At 39.2% G+C, this 27,356-nt stretch overlaps 1 protein-coding gene across 1 annotated transcript in view; it reads left to right on the top strand.

Moving 5' to 3' along the window:
* LOC148023008 (Small GTP-binding protein) overlaps nt 1–10,486 on the top strand; it is a 65,513-nt gene extending 55,027 nt beyond the window's left edge. The window contains exons 9-11 of the mRNA XM_087695988.1: nt 9,612–9,752; nt 9,843–9,902; nt 10,020–10,486. Coding sequence (XP_087552114.1) covers nt 9,612–9,752; nt 9,843–9,902; nt 10,020–10,185 — 367 coding nt within the window. The 3' untranslated portion in view covers nt 10,186–10,486. The remainder of the gene's footprint in view (nt 1–9,611; nt 9,753–9,842; nt 9,903–10,019) is intronic.
* The last annotated feature ends 16,870 nt before the right edge of the window (nt 10,487–27,356 follow it).

Below are 27,356 nucleotides of genomic sequence, written 5' to 3'. Positions count from 1 at the left end.
TAGAGAAAGGAAAACTCTCCATCAATGATATGTCTGTTCTCTAGGGAAGTGTATCTCTGCATAGCTAAGGCGTCTTGGCATCTGTCTCCTGTGGCGCTCAATGATGGCTTTAATTTGTCTGTGGTGTGGATGTCTAGGCCTTCGTCCGGGTGGACGTGGGCGCCTAGACCGGCTAAGTGCCACTGCTCTATCCAAAGGGACACCTACAGAAGATGAGGTCCAATGATGATGTACTCCTGTAGGCTGTGTGGCAGTAGTAGTGGTATCTGCCATACTCTGTCGTGTATCCATGAAAAAGTCAGTGACTGCTCTCTGTCTATGTAAGATAGGTGAACATGTGGTAGGAGTGTGATACAAGCAAAAAGAAAAAACGTGGAAAAATGTAAATTTTTGGTCAACAGGCCTGGAATAGCCATTCCAAACAGGGAACAACAGGGGGAACAGTAGGGAATGGTAGGGAACGGCCCAGGGAACGTTCCTTGGCCGTTTCACCTCCTCCAAGGATCTAGAATGCGTTAAACCGTTCCTACAGGACGGAACGGCTGTTCCCTGTTTCTATGGATTTGAGAATGACAAATCACAAGTCCATTCAAGAATCAAGATCCAAGAGAGAAAGATGAGAATGGTATGTGCTTGCTGAATTGGTGTGGAAGCATGGAGGAGAGGAGTAGCTTTTGTAGATGAGAGAAGGGTCAAAGTTCAAATAGTCAAAGAGGGGTCAACAGTCAAAGAGAGGGCTGCCAACTAGAAGGAATCCAAAGAGGGTTGGGGGAAGGGGGGGGGGGGGGGGTGTGCATGGCTGGAAAAGGGGGTGGGATGAGGTATCCAAGGCTTCCCAATCCCCCAAAAAGTGCTACGCAGGCAGGCAGAATGCGCATGAGTAAAGGCAGGGTTGCAAGAAACGCGGGATGTGGGATCGATGATGCGTAAACTAGGTGGCCTTACGAATTCGTATGGATACGTACCGTATGAATCATACTGCACGGACAGGTCCGCACGTCGTACAAAGGCAACTATGCCCCCCTCTAGTTGTGGGAAGTGTCTGCACCTTCAAGCTTTGCAATAAGATGTTTAAAATGCATAAGTACATCAGATTCGTTTTCAACCCATACATCCATGTATACCCTTGAGTAATCATCAATAAAAGTAATCAAATAAAGATAACCCCCAAGTGCATGTATCCTCATGGGACCACAAACATCAGAGTGTATTAGCTGCATTTTCCAAACAACATACATAGCAGCCTCCTCCTTGAAAGCAAACATGTGCATTTTTTCCAAAATACATCCTTCACATGCATGGGGAGGTGGGATCTCCATAGGAGACAACAATGCATGTACCATTTGACACCATTGAAGGGTCATTAGATTGCCAGAATTCATGTGTGCGTAGTGGGTATGATAAAGCTCCACATTCTGCATTGGGGGCGAAAGAGTACTATGTGTTAGAGCATCATGAGACTAACTGCCATACATATCCAACAAAAGAGACCCTTATGCAAGGAATCGGATGACTTGAGGGCATAATCCATCTCTCTGTCTGTGACAATGCATTTTTCATTTTCAAAGATGACCTAAAAGCCATGCTTATTGAAAGTAGATATAGACGAAAGATTCTTTGTGATACCAGGCACAAACAAAACATCGAGAAGCATGAAATCTGAACCATTTGCATTGGTAATCAAGACTAAACCAATGCCACATACATCATAAATGTTGTTGTTTGCATATCTAACATGCTTCCATGCAGGGGCTGAATGCAAAGATGTAAGGAGACACTTCTTGGAAGTGATATGCTTGAATGCCAAATTGTCAAAATACTAGGTATGTTGCGTTTCAGCAGCATTAAATGCTGAATCAGCCATCGAAGAATCAAAATTGCATGTTAAAATGCGTAATCCTCCTTCACAAAATTGGTTGAAAACTTGATAGCCTTGGTCAAGATTGGTGTTTTCTTGGATAGATTGGAGCAGGACTTTGATGGTAGCCACTAAACATCTTGAAATATGTGTATTTTCTTGCAACATGAGAAGATTTGCTGGCTGACGTCTCTTGGACAGCCAAACCGGAGTCTTTCTTCTTTCATTTGGCCAATAGCTTCCTACATTCGTCAATATAATGACTAGGTTTTTGAAATAATAACATTTTCCCTTTTTCTTTGATTTTTTTGTGTCTTGGGTGGCCGTATTTAATGGCTGTCCCACATCATCCTTTGACTGATTTTTTACATGTCGCTTGCCTTTGCCCTTGCTTTTGTACCTAGAGAGCATAGCTATATCACCCGATCTCATAGCAATGTTCTTCCGAGTCTGTTCCTCCTGCAATAAGAGATCGGTTAACTCCACGAATGTGAGGGGCTGTTGCATCCCTCTCATTGCATCCCTCTCAAAGACAAATGCATAGAAGTGTAAAAACCAAGATAAGACTCTGGAAGAGAGTTCAAGGTGATGTTGATTATCTTCTCATCAATCACCACCTCATCAATATTCAACAATTGAGCTTTCAAATCTTGAATGTAAGTAAGGTGATCTATCATAGTATCACTCTCATCCAGGTGTGCATTTGCCAATTCTCTTCTCAAGTAAGAGATTCTAGCTTCATTGTGTGCTACAAACATCTACTCAAGGATATCCCAAGTTGCCTTTGAGGACTTGCATGACCGGATATGAGGTATAATTGCCCTCTTGATTGAAAGAGCAATCAAGGATAAGGCCTATGCATCCTTTGAGTCCCATTTCCTTTGTTCTTCTGTAGGAGGAATGTGGGCAGTAGCAAGGGCGGCTGGCTGTCCTCTAGCCCCTCTTTGAGGTGTTTGAGGTGCAAACCCTCCTGGTCTTGTTGAATTGCCAGTCACAATCCCAAAGACCATTGGCAATAAGCAGATTGCGCACCATTGAACTCCACAAGTAGTAGTTGGTGCTATCCAATTTATCCTCCTGAGTGAGGACACCCAAAATGTTGCTATGGTCACTATGACCTTGTTGAGCCATTGCTGCAATAAAGTGCATAGACTTCAACCAAACACTTCCAAACTGAAGTGCAAAATGTACTCATGTGAGTACTGAGATCCCAACAAGGGATAAATTAAGCAATCATAAAACTGTCCAACACTCTCTCAAAGCAAAATCTGCTTGTGAATGCCTTGAAAAGCATGCCCAAACTATTTAGAACAGCAGCACACTATTGTACCTCAAAATGTGCCCCCAAAAAGTCCATTTCAGCAATTTAATGCTGTAAATCCCCAAATTTTATTGCCAAATCTGACATACGCAGCAAGATAATGCTGTTGTAACACCTATTTCTTGTCTTGGAATGTATGTGGGCAAAAGCCCTAAATTTCTTCTCAAAAATTTTAAGAAATTGAAGAAATTTATACTTTACAATCTAAAATTCTGTCGATATGTTGCCTCAGGACGTGTGCCAAGAATAACCAGCAGCTGTAATGTGCCTATGATGCATGCTGGAGTCAGAAAACTGAAAAACCTTAAATTTCTTGCACAAATCCAAAAGAAATGTGCAATGTTGGTGTTTCCGGTGTAGATTCATGTGTAGGGCTGCAAATTGGGCAAAAGCCCCAAATTTTGGGCAGCACACGGGGTGATGCACTGATGGGTGGTGGTTGTGGGCTGAGAGAGCTCAGCTGAAGCCGGCATGAGCGGGGCAGCTTTGTGGACAGGTGGCAGAGCAGGGTGGTGCAAGAGACAGCCCGGTGACACTATTTGGGCAGTGTGCAGGGCAGGCCAGGGCAGAGGTGGCAGGCAGCTGGAATAAGGGGGTGCACCTGTGAACAGAGATGTGCAGGTGGCAGGGCAGACAGGGCTGAGTGGACCTGCAAGCAGAGCAGCTGGCTGAGTGGGCGGGGCTGCTGAATAGAGGTGTCAAGGTGGCTGGAGGTAGACCTGTTGGCAGTGGAGCTGAAATGGCTCTTCCTCCTCTTCCTTGGTAAATGGCAGCTGACTTTTTCCCTCTGTCTGAGAGTTGGTGGCAGCAGGACTGTGATGAAGTGGCACTGACCAATGATGTTTGTTCGGAAACCATGTGTAGAAGCTACTCTGATACCAATTGTGAGAAATAGCACCAGCTATGGAGGAGAGGAAAAGATAGCGACAGTGTGAGCTAAAGCAAAAAAGTAGAGTGTATTTGCTGAATTGAAAAGATAGAGTGAAAGTACAACTAATGTTTAGTTCAAGGGTTGTTCTAACCGGCCTTCCATCAACTAACTAGATCCAAAACATAGTGCTACTAGATCTAATGTGCTTCACGTGAGTATGAAACATTGGATTCTTGGCTATAACTAGGTAGCTTTGACTGTCACAATGAATAGCTTGGGGCTAAGGAAATTCAATCTCAGCCTGCATGTGCCTCAACCACAGTATCTCAAATGGTTGTGCAAGCAATTCTATACTTGGCTTTTATGGAAGAAAGATCAACAGTGGGCTGCTGCTTGTTGCTCCCAAAGATTGTATGTGATTGCAAAGTAAAACAAAAACCTATAGTAGGCAAGCCGAGATTTTAAGCAAAACGACTTGCAACAAGCCTGACTTTGTGCTTGTCCAAGGTCGTATAAGCCCGTGGCGACTCTTACAATGAATCACATGATTGATTAATTGTTGGATGCGCTTACTAAAAGTTCCTTTGCCTCCTTCAAGCGTTGAGCCTTGCTCTTGCTCTTGCTCTTCATTGTTGTCATTTTGAACACTCATTTCCTTTTGCTCTTCAGTCCCTACTAGGGGTTAACATTGCCCTCCCCTAGATGAGTGCTAGTCCCTTGGCGCAGTGCATTGTGATGGGCTGCATTGCGCTAGGAGATCACCTGTGATGCCCCTACCTCCCATTTCTCTTCTACTTTATCTTGAGAGGCCACGTGTGGTAGATGTTTGGCCCTTGTTTCATTGCAGCCTCAAATACCTTCTGCAACACCACCGGCAATCCTTCATCATCAGACGCTCCAGCGGCCATGATCCACAAGTTCTTAGATTCGAAGGGGGCTTTAGAGGGGGATTCTATTTCTCTGTCTTTAAAGGGGAATCCCGCTCCTTTAGTTTCAAAGGGGTCACTACTCATTGTGTAGTTCTTCACACAGCTTGGTGAAAAGCCTTTCATATTCTTCATCTTCCCTTGGATGGTACGGTTGACATCGAACTGCCATCTCACCTCTTGTATCCATGATCTATAGGTTCTACCTAGGTTGGGCCTTGGATGTTTCAACCATGACTCGATGGCTATGCCTTTGCATTATTACTGGAATGGATACACGGAGCTAGTGGCTTTTCTCCCAAGGTTGAGGTTTGAGTACTGTGAACACACCTTCTCTACTATTCTTCCTTACAAGTTTCCTTTTAGGTGGAATACTTAGATTACAGGGTCGAAATACACCTTGTCTACTGATCTTCCTTACAAGTTTCCTTTCAGTTGAAATACTCGGATTACAGAGCTGTTATCTCACCTATTGCTACCCATGGTCCACAGGTTTTACCTAGGTTGGGGCCTCGGATGTTTTAGCCATTACTTGGTGGCTATGCCTTCGCATTCTTACTAGCATGGAGGCATGGAGCTAGTGGCTTTTCTCTCTCGGTCAAGTTTTGGGCACTATTCGCACATCTTGTCTATTCTTTCTTACAGATCTCCTTTCAAGTTGAGTACTTGGATTATAGAGTGAAGAATATATATTTCACTCCTAAGATACCTTTTTGGGCTTGAGAGTGAGTGTTGTTGAGATACCAAATTCATCAACTGCACTTTATTCCGTTAATTCCCATTTTGATTTCTATTTTACATCCCCAAAAAGGCTTTATTTGTATCATTTATTAATGTCAAGGCACTATCTGAGAGTGTCGAAATGCCACCCTAGAGAGTGTAGTGACTCATGTGCCTATAAATAGGAGATGGGCATTCATCCATCTTCACTCCACACTTACTATCTCATTCATTCTTCACCTTTCCCCCATCGCACCTTCAGTATCAGACCTCTATTGTTGTTGTCAACACCTCTACCTTGGATGATATCTCCATTCATGCCACATGGTGCTGCCCAACTGATCGCGACATGTTCCCATGTGGCAATTTCATTCTGGAGGTCTTCTTCACACTACTATCAGCTCAAGACACTCCAGATTGTTGCATTTCAATCCACACAACGTGGGGGCCTATTGTTCATAATCTCTAATGGGTTTTCTAGCTTCAATCATCCTTAGACTTGTACAACAAGTCATCTTCATCATTATTATGTGTTTTCAGCATTCGCTGCCACCCCTACACCTAGGTGACAATTGCTAGCCATCAGCCATATGCCCTCTTTATCACCCCTATATTAGATACTTTCGTTTTTGTGTTTTCTTCACTCATAGAAACAGGGAATGCCCGTTCCAGTCCTTAGGAACGGATTAATGCATTCTGGCTTGTGTCTACCAGCGAAACGCCCATGGAACGTTCTTGCTCGTTCCTAGCCCCGTTCCGGGCCGTTTCTTGGAATCAGACTGTCTCGCTTGCTCCTGCTTCTGTCGCCTGCTCCGCCTGCCTTGCCCGCTTGCTTCCGTCTGCCTCGCCTAGGCCCTACCTGCTCCCGCCTCTCTTGCCCGCCTGGCCTACGGCTCCTCACCTGGCCTGACTCTCCTGCCTGCCTGGCCTCTCTCTCTCTCTCTCTCTATATATATATATATATATATATATATATATATATATATGCCGTTCCCTCTGTTCCCGTTTCCTAACTTTAGACGTTTCCCTTGTTCCGGGGGGTCCCGTTCCCGTTCTTGGTAACTATGTCTTCACTTCTAAAGAGCTACCCAATAGTCATCTATCTACAACCACTTACATAGAGAGATCATCATCAAATATTCTTGCGTTTTCTTCTCCAATTGGTTGCCCTACTATTGCCTTGATAGCAGCCTTCATCTCAAAGAGATTTCAACATATTCTTCATCTTTCACTCCCTCGATTAATGCTGCTCATTTGCCAGTGTCTACTCAGGTGTTCCACCACCTAGAGAACCATTTTAGTCCCTCGTTACTAGTGTTGTTGCATGATCAATCAAGACAAGGTAGTCATCTTCGAGCTCTACTCCATTGTATCAACACGTTTTAGTGTGCATCATTTGAAACTAGCCTTCCTCCTCAGATAGGGTGGTAAATAATCTAATTAAGGACTAATTATAGTAAGCATAAAAATCACATAAACTGAAAATGCACACTTTACCACTTAAATCTCGGGCATTGGACACCGTGTTGGGTCCAAAGTTGGCACCCCTTGCGGTATTCTTTATCTTATATTACAAATGGAGGGAGTACAATTGAGATCCTCTAATCTCCTCCACTAATCCAAGTGCCTCTTGTTATCAAATTTGACTAGCAAGTCTCCAAACCAATTTGCTCCTTGGTCTGCTTGGGGATTGGCCTTCACCCTGCTCCTTCAAAGATAAATTCAGCCTTAAATTTAAGAAATGCTGGTTAGCTTCTTGAATCTCCTTGTAACTCCTCAATTTCAACTACTAGAATTCAAGTCCGAGGCCCTCAATTTTGAGCATGCATCCTGAGGTGGTTGTTAAATCCTAATTTCTATTGTAAATTAGGGTTTATAAGAGAGATTCCTTGAAATCTCTTCCTCTGATGGCTCAAACTGCTAGAAGATGTAGAGATAACTTGAGAGATGGCGAGGGGATGATAGAGAATGCTATAGAGAGAAATTTCAGAGGTTCATTGCGAGAAATGCTAAAAAACTATTGCAAACAGCCATGAAAGTTGTCACCCATTGCTTAGGACCACGAGAAAGGCTGTTGCCCCTCTTGTACGCTATCACTTGCACTAGGACCTTGGGCTGCTGTCGCTTGGGCTATTGTCGCCTACCCCTAGATGGCCCCAAACTGTTGTTGCTTGCTATAGGATTGTTCATGGTGGTTGTGAATCACATTAGCAATATGTCCTTGCTCTCTAATAGCCTCCTCCTCTCTCATAGTGACTGGAGTAGACTTCTACCAATGCTTAAAAACGTTTTTCTTGCTTGTATAGGCAAGTTTTGCCAAGGGGTAGCCTTAATTAATTTTGAAAGTTGATTTAATAAATATTCTAGTACTCAAAAAGTTAATTTCACTAGCCAATAATTAAATTGGCTAGGCTAATTTGTCTTCCAAGTATTCTTAAGTAGTTATTGATCCTCAGATTGGCATTAATTAATTAATTAATGCTTAATCTCTAATGTCACCATCAACATTATTGGCTAATAAACTAGTCTAGGCCCAAATCTTACACCAAGTACCACCTAGTAGTTGTCAAGTATAACTTATTACAACTTTTACCTTTGGCACCAAACTGAGATCTCGGGGTCTTGGGTCCCACACTATGAAATAATTAACTTGCACCTCATATGTGCAAGTGACATTAGTACATTTGACTAACTTTTAATTACATGCTAAGCAAAGCAATAAAAATTTCACGTCGTCATGACACATCCTCTTGTTTTTTAGTTTCTTTGTCTTAGTGTTTGTCATACGTTGTGTGTTTCTCCCTGCAATTTCTACCATTTCTTGACACGGTGTCAAAGCATATAGTTTCATCTCTCGACATGTAGGTCAAAAAGAAGAGGTAGAAGAAAAAGATGGATCAAACAGATTCATGCTGAGAAAAACTTCATAAATATACCTTTAATGTTGCATAATTGTGAATCACCAAAGAAATTGAGGATGGATGACCACCAACACAAGGTCTTCAGCCTCCAGCCACTACTAGAATAGAAACCCAGCAACTAGCGCTTCTATAAATCACAACACAGCACCCAGCTGCATGTCCTGGTTGGAAACACAGATCTCCAGCTTTATCAGATGTCCACTGAGCAGTCCAGCATAAAAATGCAGACATTCCAGCCTCTGAGAGGTGACCAACAGGCAGTCAAGCAGCAATTACAGGTCTGAACAGAGTTGGGCAGCAGCAGAAAAGTCAAACAGAATGCGACCAGCAGTCGCGAACAGTAGAAGATTGCAAAACGCAATGTTAGGGAAGATATAAATGCTGAGGGTAGAAGCATGACTGTAAGGGGGTTCGGGTGTTCCAGATCAAGGCTTTGTTTCGTAGCCATGTGCTTTTGTATTAGTAGGCAGCATGTGGGCTGCCAGCCAGGGATGCACGTTATTGTGACTCTTTTCTGATGTTTGTACAGTGTTTTCCCTTATCTTGTAGGAGAAAATTTTCTCTTCCTCACTAAAATAAGCATGCCTAAGTCAGCACAAGCTTGCCACGTTTAGGTGGAATGAGGGCTTTACATATTTCTCAACAATTGGACTGCCTCTGATGGATACTATTTGAGCTTGAAACTTCATTTAGTTTTTTAGTTACTGACAGAGGGTGTCGTGTTTCCCTCTAAATGCCAAATCTTGGGCCAAGCTACATGGTGTTTGCTGGGTCAATAAAAACTGTTACTACCCTTTTCTGTGACCATCTCACTAAGCGTCATTGCATTTTGCTCCTATCTCATCAATATAGCTTTAATTTTTGTCAGGAAAAAAGTACTGTTGCACTAAGTGTTACTTGTGTTGGGTCCTGCAAGAACTTCAAGGTGGGACAGTTCTGGCATAAATGCTTTAAATGAACTCATTGGATAACATAGTTTGCTGGGTGGTTGCAGGTATCAAAAGGCAGATCTTGTTAAGCTTGACATCATGTTGAATGGCCAGTCTGTGGATGCTCTTGCAACCATAGTGCATAGCTCAAAGGCACAATATGTGGGTCGTAAGCTTGTTGACAAGTTGAAAAAGCTCATTGATAGGTTTGCACCCTATTTATTTCAAAATCATCTTAGGGATGTGCTCTTAGAGAATAATGTGAAGGGATCTGAGGAGCTATGCTATTGGTGCAGGCATATGTTTGAAGTTGCCATACAGGCAGCTGTGGGATCCCGTGTCATTGCTCGAGAGACGTACGCATCTACTCCCCTTGTTAAAGATGAGTTCTAAGATGTTTAATTGCAACAGTTTTGCATGATAACTTATGTTCTTAGCTATGAAAGCTAACTTTTTCTGTCATATTTGATCAGGATTTCTGCAATGCGGAAAAACGTCCTGGCAAAATGTTATGGAGGTGACGTGACACGAAAAAGAAAGCTTTTAGAGAAGCAAAAGGAAGGAAAGAGGAGGATGAAACGTGTGGGATCAGTTGACTTACCGCAAGAAGCCTTCCATGAGCTATTACAAACTAAATAGGCTGGTGTCAATCATGTGGAATGTATCCATGACATGCAACCCTTGAAGTATAGGCATTTCATCTTTCTAACTCTAGCATCTGTACTTACATAGGTATGGATGTAAAAAAATCTCCCAAACTTAGGATGTGGAAGTATCAAACCCTGAATTGGGAGGAACTACACCATTATGAATACACGGGAATGGTTTCATTTGGATAGAAGACAGTATTTCTCCTGTCCAAACGTCTTCTTTGAATGTGTCTTGCTTCATGTGCCAGAGCACCAATTCACTCAATGCGGGAACAGAAGGTTGAATCCAATCTGAGAATTTTCAGGAACTCTTCGCTGAAAGGGGATTTGGACAGAGGGTGAGGTAATGTGTGCAACAGTGAACTAGTTTCATTCAAGCCAAAACACACAAACTGATCTGCACAAGCTTGCAACCATGGAGATTTGGACAAGAGGGTGATGTAGTGTGTGCAACAGTGAACTAGTTTCATTCAAGCCAAAACACAGACTGTTCTGCACAAGCTTGCAACCAAGGAGATGCTAGGATATGCTGGTCCGAATCTCAGTTTGTCTGCTGCATTATGTAACGTCACATACAAACAGAGAGAGAGCCGTGGACGAGTGATGGCTCTGAAGAATCAACTTCTCTGTTCACCAGCGCTATAAATCCTTGCGCACGTTAGATGTTTCACTTGAGGATTTCATGCACACTAGCCGTAGTTTGGTACCCTTGCCTATGTTGGGATATGCCTACATTTCAGCTTAGGCATACAATCATCCATACATTGATAAATAGGGCTGTGCTACTAGGTGTTTGCATAGGGCGCATGCATATGACAATTGGGCACAACCCTTTGGGTTACTAGCTAGCAGGGCACACACCTCCCATTGTTCCTTAGGGTCCAAGCTTACCTAGGTCTACAGTGTTGTAGGCACTCACCTTCATGGATAGGTACCACAACTTGCAGTCACATTAGGAAAACAAAAATCCACACATTAGGAAAAAATGAAACTCTCTTTTGGAGCTTTTAGCAAATCCACACACGTCAATAAGAACTAGTGTGTAAACTCTTGAGATAGAAGGTGCGCTTTGAATTAATTGACTCTGCTCTACCATTATCCTATACCCCTTTATAATCATAAATGTCTCCAAGTTGTGAGCAATCACATCTATAGCAATGGCTGGGCTAGTAATACTAGCCCAGCCATTGCTCGTCCAAGAGATTTATGAATTGTCTAAGTAGGGATGTTGGTTTGAGTGTGGCATGAGTAATACTATTTTGCAATCCTACTCACACTAATGGATATGACAATCACACCAAGAAATTGTATGTGGAGTTGCTCCAAAGGCAATACATTTTGAATATGGTCAAGCATGTGATTGATGACATACGTTGTATGAGGGCCTTTGTTGATGCATGAGTGGGATATGCTATGTTTGACCTATAAACTTGAACATCTTCAGCCTCAAGGAATAACACAAAGTGAGAGTTACATGAAACACACCTTGGTTGGTGACAATTCTCGAACCCATTTGTAAGAAAATGAACACATTATCTCAATATTGTGACATTGGATTGCCCAACTTCTTAAGAGTCTGCCAATCTCAAACCAAGAACTATTGTGCATGTAGAGTATTGATGGTGCTTAAGAGGGCTTTTTCACTCTTCTTCTATTGGCTTTCCTTTTCAAGCGATAGATTTTATGTTGGTTTTCTCATGTTAATATGTGAAGGCATGCCTACTCATTCTTTCAAAGAACAATTGTATGCGGCCCCAAAATGCATGTTTACCTTTCTACAATATGTAGATGTACGAGCTTAATGAATGGTGACATGACATATTGTGATTGAAGAAGTTGTTAAATTAGTAACTTGAATGTATCTATGCAATTGTACAACATAATTGAAAAACCAAGTGAGTGATATGTTTTCAATGGAATAGTCTAACCTCTAACACAATCATGGTGGCGAGCAAAAAGGGTAGAGTACTACATGGCCATGTCCATTTACTCTATAGAAACTTGATAGATCACTAGAATTAAATTTCAAACTTGGGATATAATGTTACAGCATATGTGATATAATGTTATCCCTTGTTGCCTAATGTGCATGTCATTCTATAGTACTACATGCTTCAAGAAATAGTACTATATGAAGATCTTGACATTCTTGGTGTTAAGGAATCACATGCAAATCTTGCATTTGTTTCATGGACACTTTTATGCTCAGAGATTCCTATGAAGAGAAAATTTTGCAATCTCCTCCACAATAAGACAAACGAATACAACATCAATATGAAGCCCATGTATCAACACTATTTTGACGTCATAATCACTATGAATGCTAGACAACATGATCATAGTGGATATATTACAAGCAGCATAATAGAAAAGTTTAGAATCACTTGCAAATCTTATCATTTGTTTCATGGAAATTTTTATGTTTAAAAATTGCCTAAGGAGAGAGAACTTTGAAATCTCCTAAATAATATAGATGATCACAAATCAATACAAATATTGTGTATCGACGCTATTTGCACACCATATCACTACGAATGCTAGACAACATGATCATAGTGTATATAGAGAGTAGGGCAATAGAAAGGTTCCATCATAAATAGTTTTATAAGCTTGCTTTATTAATGAAGAGAGAAAAAGGAGACATAATAATGCTATTTGACCACATCTTTAAGGAAGAATATCCATTACATGTGGTTTTGACCACATGGTTGTGAAGGAAATGATGGGATGATATTAATCTATCAGTACTTATAAAATTAAAATTTGAACTAAATTAATGCCCTCTCTCTATATCTTATTTCACAAACTATATTCCCACAACTAATGTGAAAATATGTACTTATGAAGTAATATTTACATCAACCCTCCTCCAAAGAGAGGGGGACAAAACATAGCTTGGTTGAAGAAATAGTTATATTTGCTCAAAGCCTTATGCATAGCCTTAAAAATGCAATTCTATTTCCCCACACCTCTCAAGCCAATTAAAAGCTTATGCCTACTAGTAAATGAATCTATCTATTTATTGACTATTAATTCCTGAATGAGGATATAATAAAAAAGGACTTTATGCTCCTCTCAAGCACATTTCAAATCAATAGAGACCCTTTAGTCAATTTCCCTAGGTCTCTAGATAGAGCTGATTTGGTTGTAATATCTCCATGGAAATTGGTTGCATCTACCCACTTCTAAATGCTAGCCCACAACTTGCAAAATGACCAAATCCCACAATAGTTTGAAGAAAACGCCATGTCAACTCTTGCACGCACCCTCATCCTCCTCCTCTCTACCTGGCCTGAATGATGTTGCCCGCATCATTGATTTGCGAAAGCCGCCAGTCGTTGGGAGATGGCACATTCAACCAAGGTCTCTACATGACATGACTAGCGCACTTTTCTACAATACGTGGAGGACGATCATCTCAAACTTGCGGCCAACCTCAAAAATTTGAGAGATGTGTATTCTTTCCTTTGTAACTTGCTAGAACCACACAACTCTCACAAAAACCTATTCCCCAATGGGTTGAGTACCTTGCCTACACATGTCCTCCCCTTGTTGATATGAAAGTGGCTACAGGCCTCCACCGCTTAGGAACAAACATGAGGCATGCAGATATTTCCTAATTATATGGTGTTGCTCCTCCAACAATCTCCAAAATAGTGCCACCATTTGTAGAGTCATCCCGATGATGGATGTCTCAGATTGATGAAGCTATGTCACGAAGAGCCCCACATTGTTCCAACATATTCTCCCTTCTTGTCTGAATTCTTCTATCCATTTCATCAAAGTGATCACAAAATGAGGAGTCCTTAGCTCTACGATCCTCCATTGCCTTTTCAGTTTGCTCTTTTCTCTCCTTGGACCCTACATCAAATATGGTCACAAGTTGTTTAATTGTGTCCGCTACCTCATGCAGGAGGACAAAGTGAACTGCCTTGCTTTCCTTCTCGCAACTCGAGATTAAGAGCCATCATTTTGTAGGGCATATTCACCTTTAGTGGGGATTGGTACTGCTATTGTCGGTCCTATCTCTTGGAGAAATACAAAAAAGAAAGGCAAATTCATGCATAACAATAGCACATGCACATACAAAACTCGTAAGTGTTTAAATCTCGTTATTTAAGAAAGATAGTTACAAGTATACCTTCAATGTTGCTTGAATCAATTGTAAAGGAGTCATGGTTTGTGGACGCCTCTCCAGCAAACAAAGCTACCATTTTGTCATACAAGTCCTTTGAGAAAGCATTAGAACCAAGCTTATGAGCCTCATGTTCCACTTTAATTTTCATCTGCAAGAAGCCAAGCTTGCCACTCCCATGGAGTTGTTAATAGTTGTACATTTTGTTGAAGGCAACTCGCAACTTCTCCCACTTGTCTTGGCATTGGGTGTTCGTTCTTCACACCCTTTGCTCTTGGCACAACAAGGCAATTATTTGCCATAAGTCCATGACCTTTGTCTTTATGCTTGAGACTCCATGGATAAGTTTTTTTTTTTTTTTTTTTTGCATTCACAAGGAGCCATTACCTCCCACTCCTTCCACTCGGACCTATCAAGGTCAAATGGTGTAGCGGTTTGGGTACTAGCTCTCTTGCCCCTCCCTCTCCCCCTTCCTTTAGGAGTCAAACAATCTGAAGAGGTATCATCAACAAGTGGGGAAGGCATGTCTAGGTCTCTAAAAATGGGGTAAGTGCTAATAGAAGGGCCATGAGCCTCGGATGGTGGCATGGCAAGGGTACCATGTGTTGGGGACAATGATTCTTCATGTTGAGATGATGGAATGAACTCGGAGTCGTCAAATTGTGATTCAAGCATATGACCAATTGCAAAAATGTTGAGGGTGTGAACTCAAGGTCTCCCATGAAGCCTTGATTGTCAGATGAAACCTCCCAGTCTTGGTTAAGGTCATAGTCCATGGTCTACTCGCAGAAAAGAAAATAGTTGTAACAAGGCACAAAGCACACAATCACTGTTGGTTTACAAAAAAAGGGTTGCTTAACATCTCATGAACAAATAGATGTGAAAATTAGATTGTATGTGCAAAGATTATGAGTTGGAGGAGCATTTTTATTATGAAAAATGAAAGCTTGGCACTTCAAATTCGCCTTACAAGATTGTAAATTGATAGAATGACCTTTGATTAATCAAAGGAAACATCGTATGTGTAATGAACCCATCACATTTGAATTCAAAAGAAAGAGGGGGAGATCTAAAACTTATTAGCCATGATGTAATGTGCCTAATCAAGATGAGAAACATGTTTGTAATGAAACGAAGGTACCTCTAATGTTCCGTACATGATGTTTAAGCCACATGATGTCTAAAGTGCATTGATGTAAGTGCCAAATAGATGAAACGATAGATGGTTTAGAAAAATACCCCAATACAAACACATTTTGAGGAAAAAAGGGGGGAGAACTTGAAGTTAATTGTGTCTTTCGAATGAGAAATTACAATAATTAGGGTTTACCCACATCGCCTTGCATCAAAACATACATAAGACATGGATGAATCAACCATTGTCTAAGTACAATTTGGGAATTGCAATTCATATTCTCAAGGAAATATGGGAATTTGTAATACAAAAGGCTTAAAACAAACTACTTGAATCATTGTTAATGTGACAAAAATGGATTCTCATGAACGAATGAAAATGCATAAGCGTGATCACTTCCAAAGCAAGGATCCATAGTCAATACATGATAGATGATGTGAGAATGCATGATAAGATAGATCATTCACTTTCCTTCAAGGACAACCATTCAATTCTTGTGTTTCATCAATCACAATGATCATTTGCTTCAATTCAAGCATGATGCAAAAATCATGCATGATGATGGATATGTATGGGTTCATGTTAAATCTTGGTCTACCTGGTGATGTGGCACCCGGTCACAACTGGTGATAATGAAAAGCCCTCCCTTTGGACCAAAATGTTAGGATGTTGCTACCAAGAAATGCTGCCAGGAATTGAACCCACACCTTCCAGTTGTTAGACATGCACCCTACCATCTCACTTGTGCGTGTTAGTTGAAATAGAATGAATTTAGTAAATTTAAATATAAAAAAAAAGAATGCGACCCCTAAAAAGTGTGGGATCATCGACACATGGCCTGTCTACGGGCAATAGCCCATAGCAAGCCAATATATAATGTGAGCCATATGTATGCAAAGAAGGAACCTTTGACATCTATCAAAATGATTGTTGCAAAAGAAACTAGTGGATGAGCAATAATTTCAAAAGGTTTGTTTCAAAGAGACCTATTTGTGAAAGGATTATTTCAAAGGATTACAAGCACATTTGGTTATATGAAAAAATGATGGAAATGCATGCAACCAAAAAAGTATGAATATTGTTTCCATTGGCACAATAATACATGCTAAAAGAATTAACTTGTTCATGTACTACCCTTGCAAAAAAAAAAGGGTGTGGGTGTGATGTGTACTACCTGCTAGCTTGAGAGGCGGCGGCAAAAACCACAAGAGCATAGTTTGCATAAAACAGAATATGTATCTGTTGGCTACATTAGTCTCACCGGTGTGCACAAGGTGGAGTGTGCGTGACCTCCTATTCTCGGTTTTGACATGCAACATTAAATGTTGCATGTGGTTGTTGAAGCGATCGTACCCATCTATCCTATATGTATATTATATTAATACATTACAATATATATTATATGTGTGTGCACTCTTTTTAACGTATTATAATATGTCTATATGTACATTTATTTCCTTTGTGTGTGTGTATATATAATTAATTTTATTTGAATAGTTGCAATTATTTTATGATAGTATAATTAATATTAATATAATCATATTGCAATAATTGATATTAATTATATGGCTTATGTATATTATAAAATTAAGATGAATAATTATATTTATATTACAATATTATGATGAACATTACTTATATAATAATGTTAAAATCCCCTCCTTCTTCCCCACACTTTGTCATGCAAAGATTAATATATATATACTCTCTCTCTCTCTCTCTCTCTCTCTCTCTCTCTCTCTCTCTCTCTCTCTCTCTCTCTCTCTCTCTCTCTCTCTCTCTCTCTCTCTCTCTCTCTCTCTCTCTCTCTCTCTCTCTCTCTCTCTCTCTCTCTCTCTCTCTCTCTCGCCCAGCTTAGGATTGTGACCACCTTAGGGTTCTACATTGGCCTTGGCCATACATGTTGAGATATGCATGTTAGCCTCCTATGGCAAATCCATTAGAATCCATGATAAGTGATAGGCACTACATGTGTATGTATGTGATACTCTTTTTCAATCATTTCACCAAAAGTATATTGTGATTCATTGAGTTGTATGCATATTTGAGTTCTTAAACATCTACATATATATATAAACAATAAGTTACATGTGATTATTTAGTAGATTCAAGGTTTTGGGTCATCTGGTCTATAGGATTTTGATAATAGATTATCAATGTGTCCTAAGATGCATAATTTTCTCAAGTGTATTTTCAATGTTGGGCTTGATTTTTATTGTGAGGCTTATGCTTAGCTTTGGTATTACTCTAGCTTGAGATGTACCTCTCTCTCTCTCTCTATATATATATATATATATATATATATATATATATATATATATATATGTGCACACACACACACACACACACACACACACACACACACACACACACACACACACACACACACACACACACACACACACACACACACACACACACACACACACACACACACACACACACACACACACACACACACACACACACACACACACACACACACACACACACACATGTGCGCGCGTGCGTGTGTGACCCCCCACCAAACTTAATTCCCCACCTAAAAAGACTAATCTCCCTAAGTTTTGATGCCCTATCCCCTATGCCACCAAAACTCAATTCATGACCCCCTAGCCCCTGAAATGCCACCCCATCACTCCCCAAAAGTTAATCTCTTTCTCAAACCTAGCTATCCCATCCAACAACCCTAGTATCCTTCCCTTATTAATTCTAATGCCTAGCCCCTAAAATGCTAGGCCCCCTAACTTGACACCTTGCATGAACCTTAACTAGCTAGCGAATACTTAATGCCCCTGTAAGAAATATGGAACATATAAATGCAATAATGGTATTCAATCATCCTCATGGTAGAAATATCTAAGTTGACAAACATAGTGTAATCAAATATCATCGAGAATTGTTGGTAAATTTAAAAATATCTATGGTTTTGTTTCCAATGACTAATGGCTAAATGTGTGTGTGTGTGTGTGTGTGGAGGAAGAAAAAGAAGTAACTCTCTGTATAGTTTATGGGTTGTCACATTCATGTAATGTTATAGGCTCAATGTGTGTGGATAATATGTATGCCATGATAGGCTTGATGATGTTAATAGAAATGCCATGATAGGCCCATGTAATATTGTAGGCCCAATGTGTATGGATAATATACATGCTATGAAAAGCTCAATGTGAATAGAAATCACCATTAAATATGTTTATCTTTGAGAAACAATCATAAGGATTCCTTAGAGATATAGTTTAGGCTTGATCTTATTGATGTTATTCTTCTACTTCCTATATATCAATGAGTTTGACATCCCTATATATTGCATTTTCATGCATAAATGTGTTTATCTTTGGGAAATGGTCATAAGGATTCTTTAGAGATGTAGTTTAGGCTTGATCTTATTGATGTTAGTCTTCCACTTCCTATATTTCAATGCGTGCGACATTCGTATATATTGCATTATCATGCATTTAACATTGCATTAGTTTAATAAGCTACCAAAGCTTTCAAATCTCAAAGTATATACCTTATATCAACTTCTCATGAAACCTCTTAGCACATGAAACATGCACCTTTGAAAACTGGTGCACGGCACCATGCATAGCGTGAAGAGAATCTAGGCATGAAGCACCTAGTATCTTTTAAAATTGAGGTATGCTACATATTGTCAATTGATAATGTGATAATTGTTGCCATGTGAAAAGGTTCACAAGCTGCTACATGATTGTACAAGACCGAACTCCAACTATTCATTGATCTAGTTCTTCATCCAACATGATAATAATGGGTTTTTAAATTTAGTGTAATATAAGTTTTTAATATAAAATTTTAATTATTATAAATGTATACATAGTAAGCATGATGGGATACAATTATGTCATGCAAAGATGAAAGCAATGATGAGGATAATGTTGACAACCCAAAGATCCTACAAAGGAAATTCGGGAAACTACGGAGAAAGCTAGAGAATTAGTTGAACCCCCCAAGGAGGAGAAGGCAAAGAGGAGAATAAAGAGCTCAATGTGAGCACATTGCTAAATATTTGCCATTAATCATTGGATATGTCAAGATTGAATATCAATCTTTTGGTCTTCCCCTTTGATGCATGCTTGAAAGCCTTGTGGTGCTTTGTCAATAAGTGTCTCCGCACACTCATACATCCATCTTGGTTGAACTTGTGTAGATATCATTTTCTAGTCACTTCAAGATGAGTTCATTGTAGTACATGTACACTAACTTCTTAGTATGATCTACAAGAAGTTTGTTGCTTAAGTTTTGTGAGCTAGGGCTTTAAAAGTTCAAGACCACCACCATAAAGTATCCATCATCTCCAAGTACTAGGAGTGTTTGTTGTAGAGTCTTAGACAAGCTTTTCTGCATTCCATCAACTTGAATTTTATATATTTAGCCATACATTGTTGTGCTTCCTCACACAAATGGTACCTAGACCACACGATGTTATTGAATTATCTACTCATTTACAAATTTGTCTAGATTTTAGTGCTCTAGATCTAATAGATATATATCAATCTCAATAGAAGCCTTAGATTGTAGAATAGGATGTTTAACACTCCAACTAAGGGATATAAACCTTGTCCAAGTTAGAACTTCATGCATTTATTTAATAGAGTGCATGCAAAATCAATAGCCTCATTCGAAAAGCATTCAAAAGGACCTTCCAAAAGGACTCAAACTTGACAATGTGGCACATTACTTTGATCGTTTCTCTTATTTAGGAATTTCTCAATGCTTGGGCCCATGTCCCAAATTGCATAAATTTGAAATTGTTTGTTTAATTGCTATTTGTTCAATAGCAATGACTTGGAAGTATGAAAATTTGTTGCCAATTGTAGGAAACTTTAAGGCACACAATTGCCACATGTAGAAGGCCTCCAACACAATGGAATAGCTCCACAAATGCACATCAATTGAGCATTCATAGTTTATAGTTTTGTTATAAAACTCTATTTTTTAATATTTATACAATCATGCAAGACAAGATCCATCGATTGAATTTCATAATCTTTGTACAATTATTCAAGACAAGATCCATAGTAAGATCAACACAATCGCTAACATGTATAGAACTATACCACTATGTGATCTTATGCTCAAATATTCTACAATTCATGGCATTGTTATTCTTAACTGTTGTGTAATGCAAAAACACTAATACCATCAGGTTGCACCATTTCAAATTACTTGACGGATGGTGGTCTTCTAGTGTAAATTGGGTGTTTCACAAAAGTGTCTAGAGCAGCCAAACCCTTAAAAAGACTCTTCAATCACTAAACTTGGACATTCAAAGATGTCAAAATGACTATAACACTGGCCAAAGATGGTTCTATGTCAATTAAAACGCATAAAGCAATCAATATCGGGTGCTCTAGGTGCATTTGTGATGTTAAAAAAACCAAATTCTACATAGAATTACTATCAAATCAATCATAAGGATTTAAGTGATTAGAAAGTTTAGCACCAAAGTGCTTTTTCTTCTTCAATGTTTATCCACATTGAATGTTTGCTCATTCGTTTCTAAAAATCTTACCCTCATTGAATGTGCACTCATTTATTTTTACCATTAATAAAAGTACATATATGTTTCAATGATATGTTGTCTTCTTCCTCATTAGTCACACACTATTTTCTATCTCCTCTAAAAGGCATATGAATGACCTCAAAAATTTCCTTATGGCTTTATCCTTCTCCATAGCCACAACTCTCAAAGTATGTCTCAATGTTGAAGATCCAACAATTCTTGCTTATATGAGCTTTGGACACTCTAAGACAATGCCCACATATCCTAGTTGCACCATTGACTTTTGTTACCCTACAAGAATGGCATTTCTATTTTTGGAAAAGTCCCATTACAACCTTTTACATATTTCCACTAAAATTACTGCTTTTTTCTTTGACCCACCAACTCTGTAAGAAAATATAATCTCCAATAAGGTAGAAAATACAACAACTATGCACAACTCTAACTTACTTGGTGGGTCTTGTGGGTCAAATGGGTGCCTTCTTTTCAATTCTTAATATTAGGCTTGGGCATCTTTGCTAAGAGTTCACATTGGGTAGACTCAACTCAATTCTTTGCTTTGTATAGTCAATACTACATGCCACATGTCCATTAAAGGACTTGCCAAGAAATGTCTCCTTCCCAATATCCTCACAATTAGATAATGCAAAATATATTACAATTATGCTTTTAGTGTCAATATTCAACCTTGCTTTTATTTTCCCTACAAAGAGTATGAGTTACCCCATGTGGGTTGATTTTTCATTGTTTCGCATTAGCTCCAATTGTATAATTTTTCTCCAAGCCTCATTTGTGAGTGTATTGAAATTGGCACCTTCAATGAGAGCATAAAAATTATTTTCTCGCCTTGCAATTATTTTGACCTAGGATATGAAAATGCTATGAGTTATTCATCAACCAAGTCAATCTTTGTGATATTTGCATCTCTAATGACAATGTCTAGCACTTCCACAAAATATTTGTGATTTGAGTGCTCTAAAGTATAGTACTTCTTAATGGAACTTCTGTTGAGTTACCCTATCCCTTCCCTTCCACATTTTTAACTCAAAGATTTCTTGTTGTAAGAATGTGATGGCTCTGAACTTTTTTCAAAATAAAAAAGTTCTGTCAATAAAGCAACATAAGGTCGCCTTTGTTGAAGTCCCTTTGATTTATGTATTTATTGAACCAAGTCTTTCGTTTTGTTCTTTCACAAATAATAGTGTACATGGCCAACATGCATGTTCCGGATAACCACTCTAATGCTATGAGATGTGAAGTCCAAGTTCTCTTGCATTTCTGTCATTCTTACATGGTTATTGGTAAACTAGGGATTAAGAACTCAAGAAGCATGATAATAGTAGTGCCATACATTAAGGGTTAAGCCTATTGCCATCTTTCAAGCCATATGATAGGCATACAATGCTATTGTAAGCTTGTTACCCTAATCACTCCTAGATATGAAAATTATTGTGGTCAGGACATTAATATGGATTTTTTTTTGGGATTCCACTTGCATGTTTGCTTAAGGGTAATAAGGCAATAACTTTCTATGGATAGCCATGAATCTACAAAGAAATTTCTTAATAATTGGCATGTTAATCACATTTAATAGGGCAACCAAATTAGAAATGACTTACTCTCACAAGTGCTTTATAGTGGTTATAGTATTATTCATTCTAGTGGCCCTAGCCTTAGCCCATTTGGTCTACCTGATAGCAAGTACAATATATCGAGCTTGCAAATATTGATCTTTAAGGATAATGAGTAAACTGAAGTCAATACCCCACATTTCAAAGGGTTGGTGGGGTATAATAAGTATTAATTGTATTTCATTCTTTCTAATAGGTAATTGCATGTGCTTACACACATCATAGTGCCTTACAAATTGAGTTGCATATGTGGACAATGTTGACCACAATAACAAGGCTTCAAGAATTTTTACTATAGTTCTATCATCGCCAAAATGGCCACATATTATTGCTCTTTGTGTTTCTTGCATTTAGCAAGGTTGGATCTTAATTAAAGGTGTGTAAATCTAGCCTTTTCTATTATAATTAATGCTCAATGTTGTAGATGGGCCCAACTATAAGGCATTTATCCAACATTTATCCAATTGCATGCACATATGTTGGATTCATTGGGCATGGACTTTGCTTAACTGGTTTGGATAGTTATTGTGTAAGTAACAACACTAAGTAGTACTCCTTCCAAATCTTTTTATGCATACTTGAATAAGAGGTAAGTGCATTTGTGAACTCATAAAGCAAGTCTATCAAACTCACCTCTTTCTTCTCAACAAGGTCATTGGCTACAAGCACAAGTCTAGTGTTTTGGCTTCTATACCATTCGCTTTGACAAGCACCTCTAACACTTGGCAACATTATTATTTAATCTATTTTCTTGTATTTCATGAATCATCTAATTTTTGGTTAGCTGCCTTAGAGCCAATGCCTTCTTTTGACTACTTAAGGTTCTTACAGTGTAATGGATAAGCCAACCTCTTTTAGTCCTATGGGCTTTAGCAAGCTAAGGGATCTTTGGGTTATTGTCATTGCTCACCTATGACTTTGAGCTTGGCTCTAAGGAGTAGTACTCAAACTCATTCAATTTAGAAGCATCATCTTCCTCATCTACTCCCACCTTGGGAATAATGGCTAGATCTATAGGGTGGAGGTCAACCTCCTCATAAACTTAAATACCTACGAACTCAAGCTTAGGGTTTTTAAATATAACCTCACCATGGGGCCTTTTCATGTTAATAATATGCGTTAATTTTATTCCCACACATTAGGCCTTGACCATAAGCCAACTACTCCTATAATTACTTGCAATGGCCATCCAACTTTTCAAGGACCTTGTTGGGTCCCATAAAACATACTCAGTTTTCTCCTAGGGCCTACTCGATTTGTCATGATGCCTAGTGGGATATATATTGATATATTTTGGGGTCCCCAACACATGCCTCCTCGTGTACTTTCAGGCCTAAATAATACAATTTTTCATTCTTATCTATGGCTAGGTTCAATGTTTACAGGTCTGTGTCAAACCATTGCCATATTTTTGGAAAAATCAAAATAATTATATATGTTAGTTAGTTCTTTAGGTGGATTGTGATTATTAAAATTTAAATAATTAACTAAATCTAAGTCTATTAGTGTCACTTGTTCAATAGAACAAGTCATTCCTTTAAATTATAGGTCAAATTTAATTGCTAATAATGTCAAAGTGGCTTAATATTATAAGTTTGGCATAGCATGTCATTCCAATATGAGTGCGTGCAAGAAGCGAGTTTTTTGAGCAAGCTTTTCTAGGCAACCTCAATTTCTTATTTCACATAGTCCATTATTCTTCCTCTTTTCCTAGGCACATATCAAGCACCACTATTGCCCCCCATTGCCACCACCATCTCCACTACCACCACCACCACCACCTCTACCACTGCCTCCACTGCCATTGTCACTATCACCTCCACCACCACCAACACCACCATCCCCACCCATGTTCTCCTTCCCCCATGTTAAGTACCTCAAGTAAAACTCTCTCTCTGTCTCTCACCAATTATTCACTCTCTATTTTTTCTTCTATATATATATATATTTCTCTCCTAGTCCCATGTAGCAAAATCTCTCTCTCTCTCTCTCTCTCTCTCTCTCTCTCTCTCTCTCTCTCTCTCTCTCTCTCTCTCTCTCTCTCTCTCTCTCTCTCTCTCTCTCTCTCTCTCTCTCTCTCTCTCTCTCTCTCTCTCTCTCTCTCTCTCTCTCAATTAGCAACTTCTCTCTTTCTCTCCCTCTTAATTTTGTAAGATTCATGCATCCATTTTTCACAACCCTCCTAATTTTGCAAGGGTCAAGGGTTTGCATGAGACCCATTGCTGTCGATACTTTTAGTAGTTAAGATTAGGATGAAAAGAATATCACATTGTTACTCCCACATACATATATACATTCACATACATCTCTCTTTTATGTGTGTGATTTGCTATTACATTCTGATATATTATCACTTCCATTGTGCACACATAAGCAAAACTATCGCACATGTTATCATTACATTCAATTGAGCATTATTGTGTGGACTTACTACAAGAGTATATGATATCAAACAATTTGTTACACTTACTACAATAACATGTGATATGTGTTGTTTTTCAAAAATTTCAAATAGTTAATATCGGGACAATAATATTTCCTCATTATTACACAATCCACTGTGCACATATACATTCACATGTGCGCATGTATCTATAGTCCACCCTTCCTTAGATATTTTACATGTGCTTTTTTTAACACATCTTATAGTATTGCAATTGAGTGAAGGCTTGTACACAATCTCCTTCACTTGCACATTCCTCTCTCTTTCTCCTCTTCTCTCTTATCCTCATTTCATTGCGCATGTAAATCAACAAAATCAAATAATTCTAAAAGTAAATATTTATCATGCACATCAAATATCAATCGAGTTCCATTGCTAGAGGGTGGAATGGGTGATCCCTAGCAAAGTCCAAGATTGAATCATGGAAACACGCTAGCTCGATCAAGTAGGGAAGCATGTGCTCCAAGAGGATTACATGCATGGGGTTTTTCTCAAATGGGGGTGGGCATATAGAGACGTTGGGTGGGTTCCTCTACATCTTCTCTATGCTATCATCCTCAAATAGTGTCGTTCTTGAGCGGAAGTGTGGCCAATCAATGTCATCAAAACATTTCAAGAAAAGAGGGTTTGTGTAACTCCTTCCAGAAGAAGTGGTTGTGGAAGTCACTCTGCACTTGCCTTGTTCATATTGAAATACAAAGATTGGTGCTTATTTTGATAACTTTACACATTCACTTCTAACCATTTGGATTAGCTCACTTAAGTTGTCTTCGTCCTTCATTGAGCTCCAAATGGCAATGTCAAACAACGTGGATATTTCCTTCAAAAAATTTGTGATCCTTGGCTGCAAAATCACCCAATACCTGCCCACTTCCAAGGAATTCACTGGTAAACGATCCCTTCTACATTGGCCACCTATGTAGAAGCACCCCATTCACATCGAACACAATTGATTTTTGGGTTGTGAGAGGTAGTTGTACATGCATACGTGGAAAGGTGAGCACCCGCGTATCAATATGACAAAAAAAGCACTACATTATAGTAAAAAATTGTACAAGTTTATGTAAATGTATTACCTTTGCTCTTAGAAATCTTCCATCTTCAATAAAGTGATAGAAACATGCAATTTGTCTATTAGAATTTAGCGCTATTGATGCAAGCTTACCATATCCCGCATTGCAATCTAAAATAGTGTCCTCTTCTTTTGTGTACGTTTGCAAGAACAAGGTCTAAAAAGCCTCGCCAAGTTGCATGCCATCTACAGTATGTGGTATTTATATAAGGGATTAGGAATCTACTAAGTGTCTACAAAACATCTCTGTAGTGGTTTAATAATATTGGATTTCATACTGACCTCTCCCTGGGGATCCTATTGTATCTCACACCCACTCATTTGTAGTAATGTCTTCTTTTTGTGAACTCCAGAGGATGATTCCATTGTAAGTGATATCCGAACATGAGTATGCTATAATATACACAACATGTACTTGTATTTAAAGCATAAAATACAACTTTTAGCAATTGCACTCACTAAATGGAGCCAACAACCACATGATATGCAAACGGTATCCAGTAGACCATATCATGACTTTAAAACTCTCACCTCTCTACCTCCAATGAGATAGACATGTATCTTGCAATGAATAACTTTGCCATGCATAAGGCCCAACACTTCTACCCTGACTGCATCCGTCTGCATCCATCCTCCATAACCTACTCAATCAACTCTACCATGGAGTGTGTTGTGGCAAGGAAATGTGACATCCCTGTGTACTTGAACACACGATTAGTCAGATGCATGGCATCGACTAACTCTACCTTAGTACGGGAGTCCTATGACATAATTCCATCCCCCAATCCATGCATGGCACTATCTTCAAGGAGATGAACCACCATGATTTTTCATGTTGTGTTTGTGGTTTCTTCATCAACCTTGACCATCTTGTGTTGGTTGACCTCCTCACCAACAACTCTACCAATTGGGAGAATGCTTCACTTTGCCGATCACTTTGTAATGCATTTCCTATCTCGAATGGGTCACAAATAATAGTACACCACTCCACCTTCACCATTGTGGCAGCATAGGAGGAGATAGTGACTTGCAAGGGGTCTTCCATGTGGCTTTCAGTATGGACCTTTGTATATTAACTCCATGATTAGCAATATATTCTTCTTATTGAATATTACTATAGATAATATTCTTCAGAGACATTTGTTTACTTGTGTGGAAAGCTAGCACATCCTGCACCATTGTTGCTTCATGAGAGATAATGTCTTGCAAGGGGACTT

This window comes from Lygodium microphyllum, chromosome 16 (genome assembly GCF_053477565.2).
Source record: "Lygodium microphyllum isolate KBCC chromosome 16, Lygodium_microphyllum_v1.1.10, whole genome shotgun sequence".
Lineage (NCBI taxonomy): Eukaryota > Viridiplantae > Streptophyta > Polypodiopsida > Schizaeales > Lygodiaceae > Lygodium > Lygodium microphyllum.
Note: the sequence above shows the minus strand (reverse complement) of the source record. Positions and strands in the feature narration are given on the sequence as shown.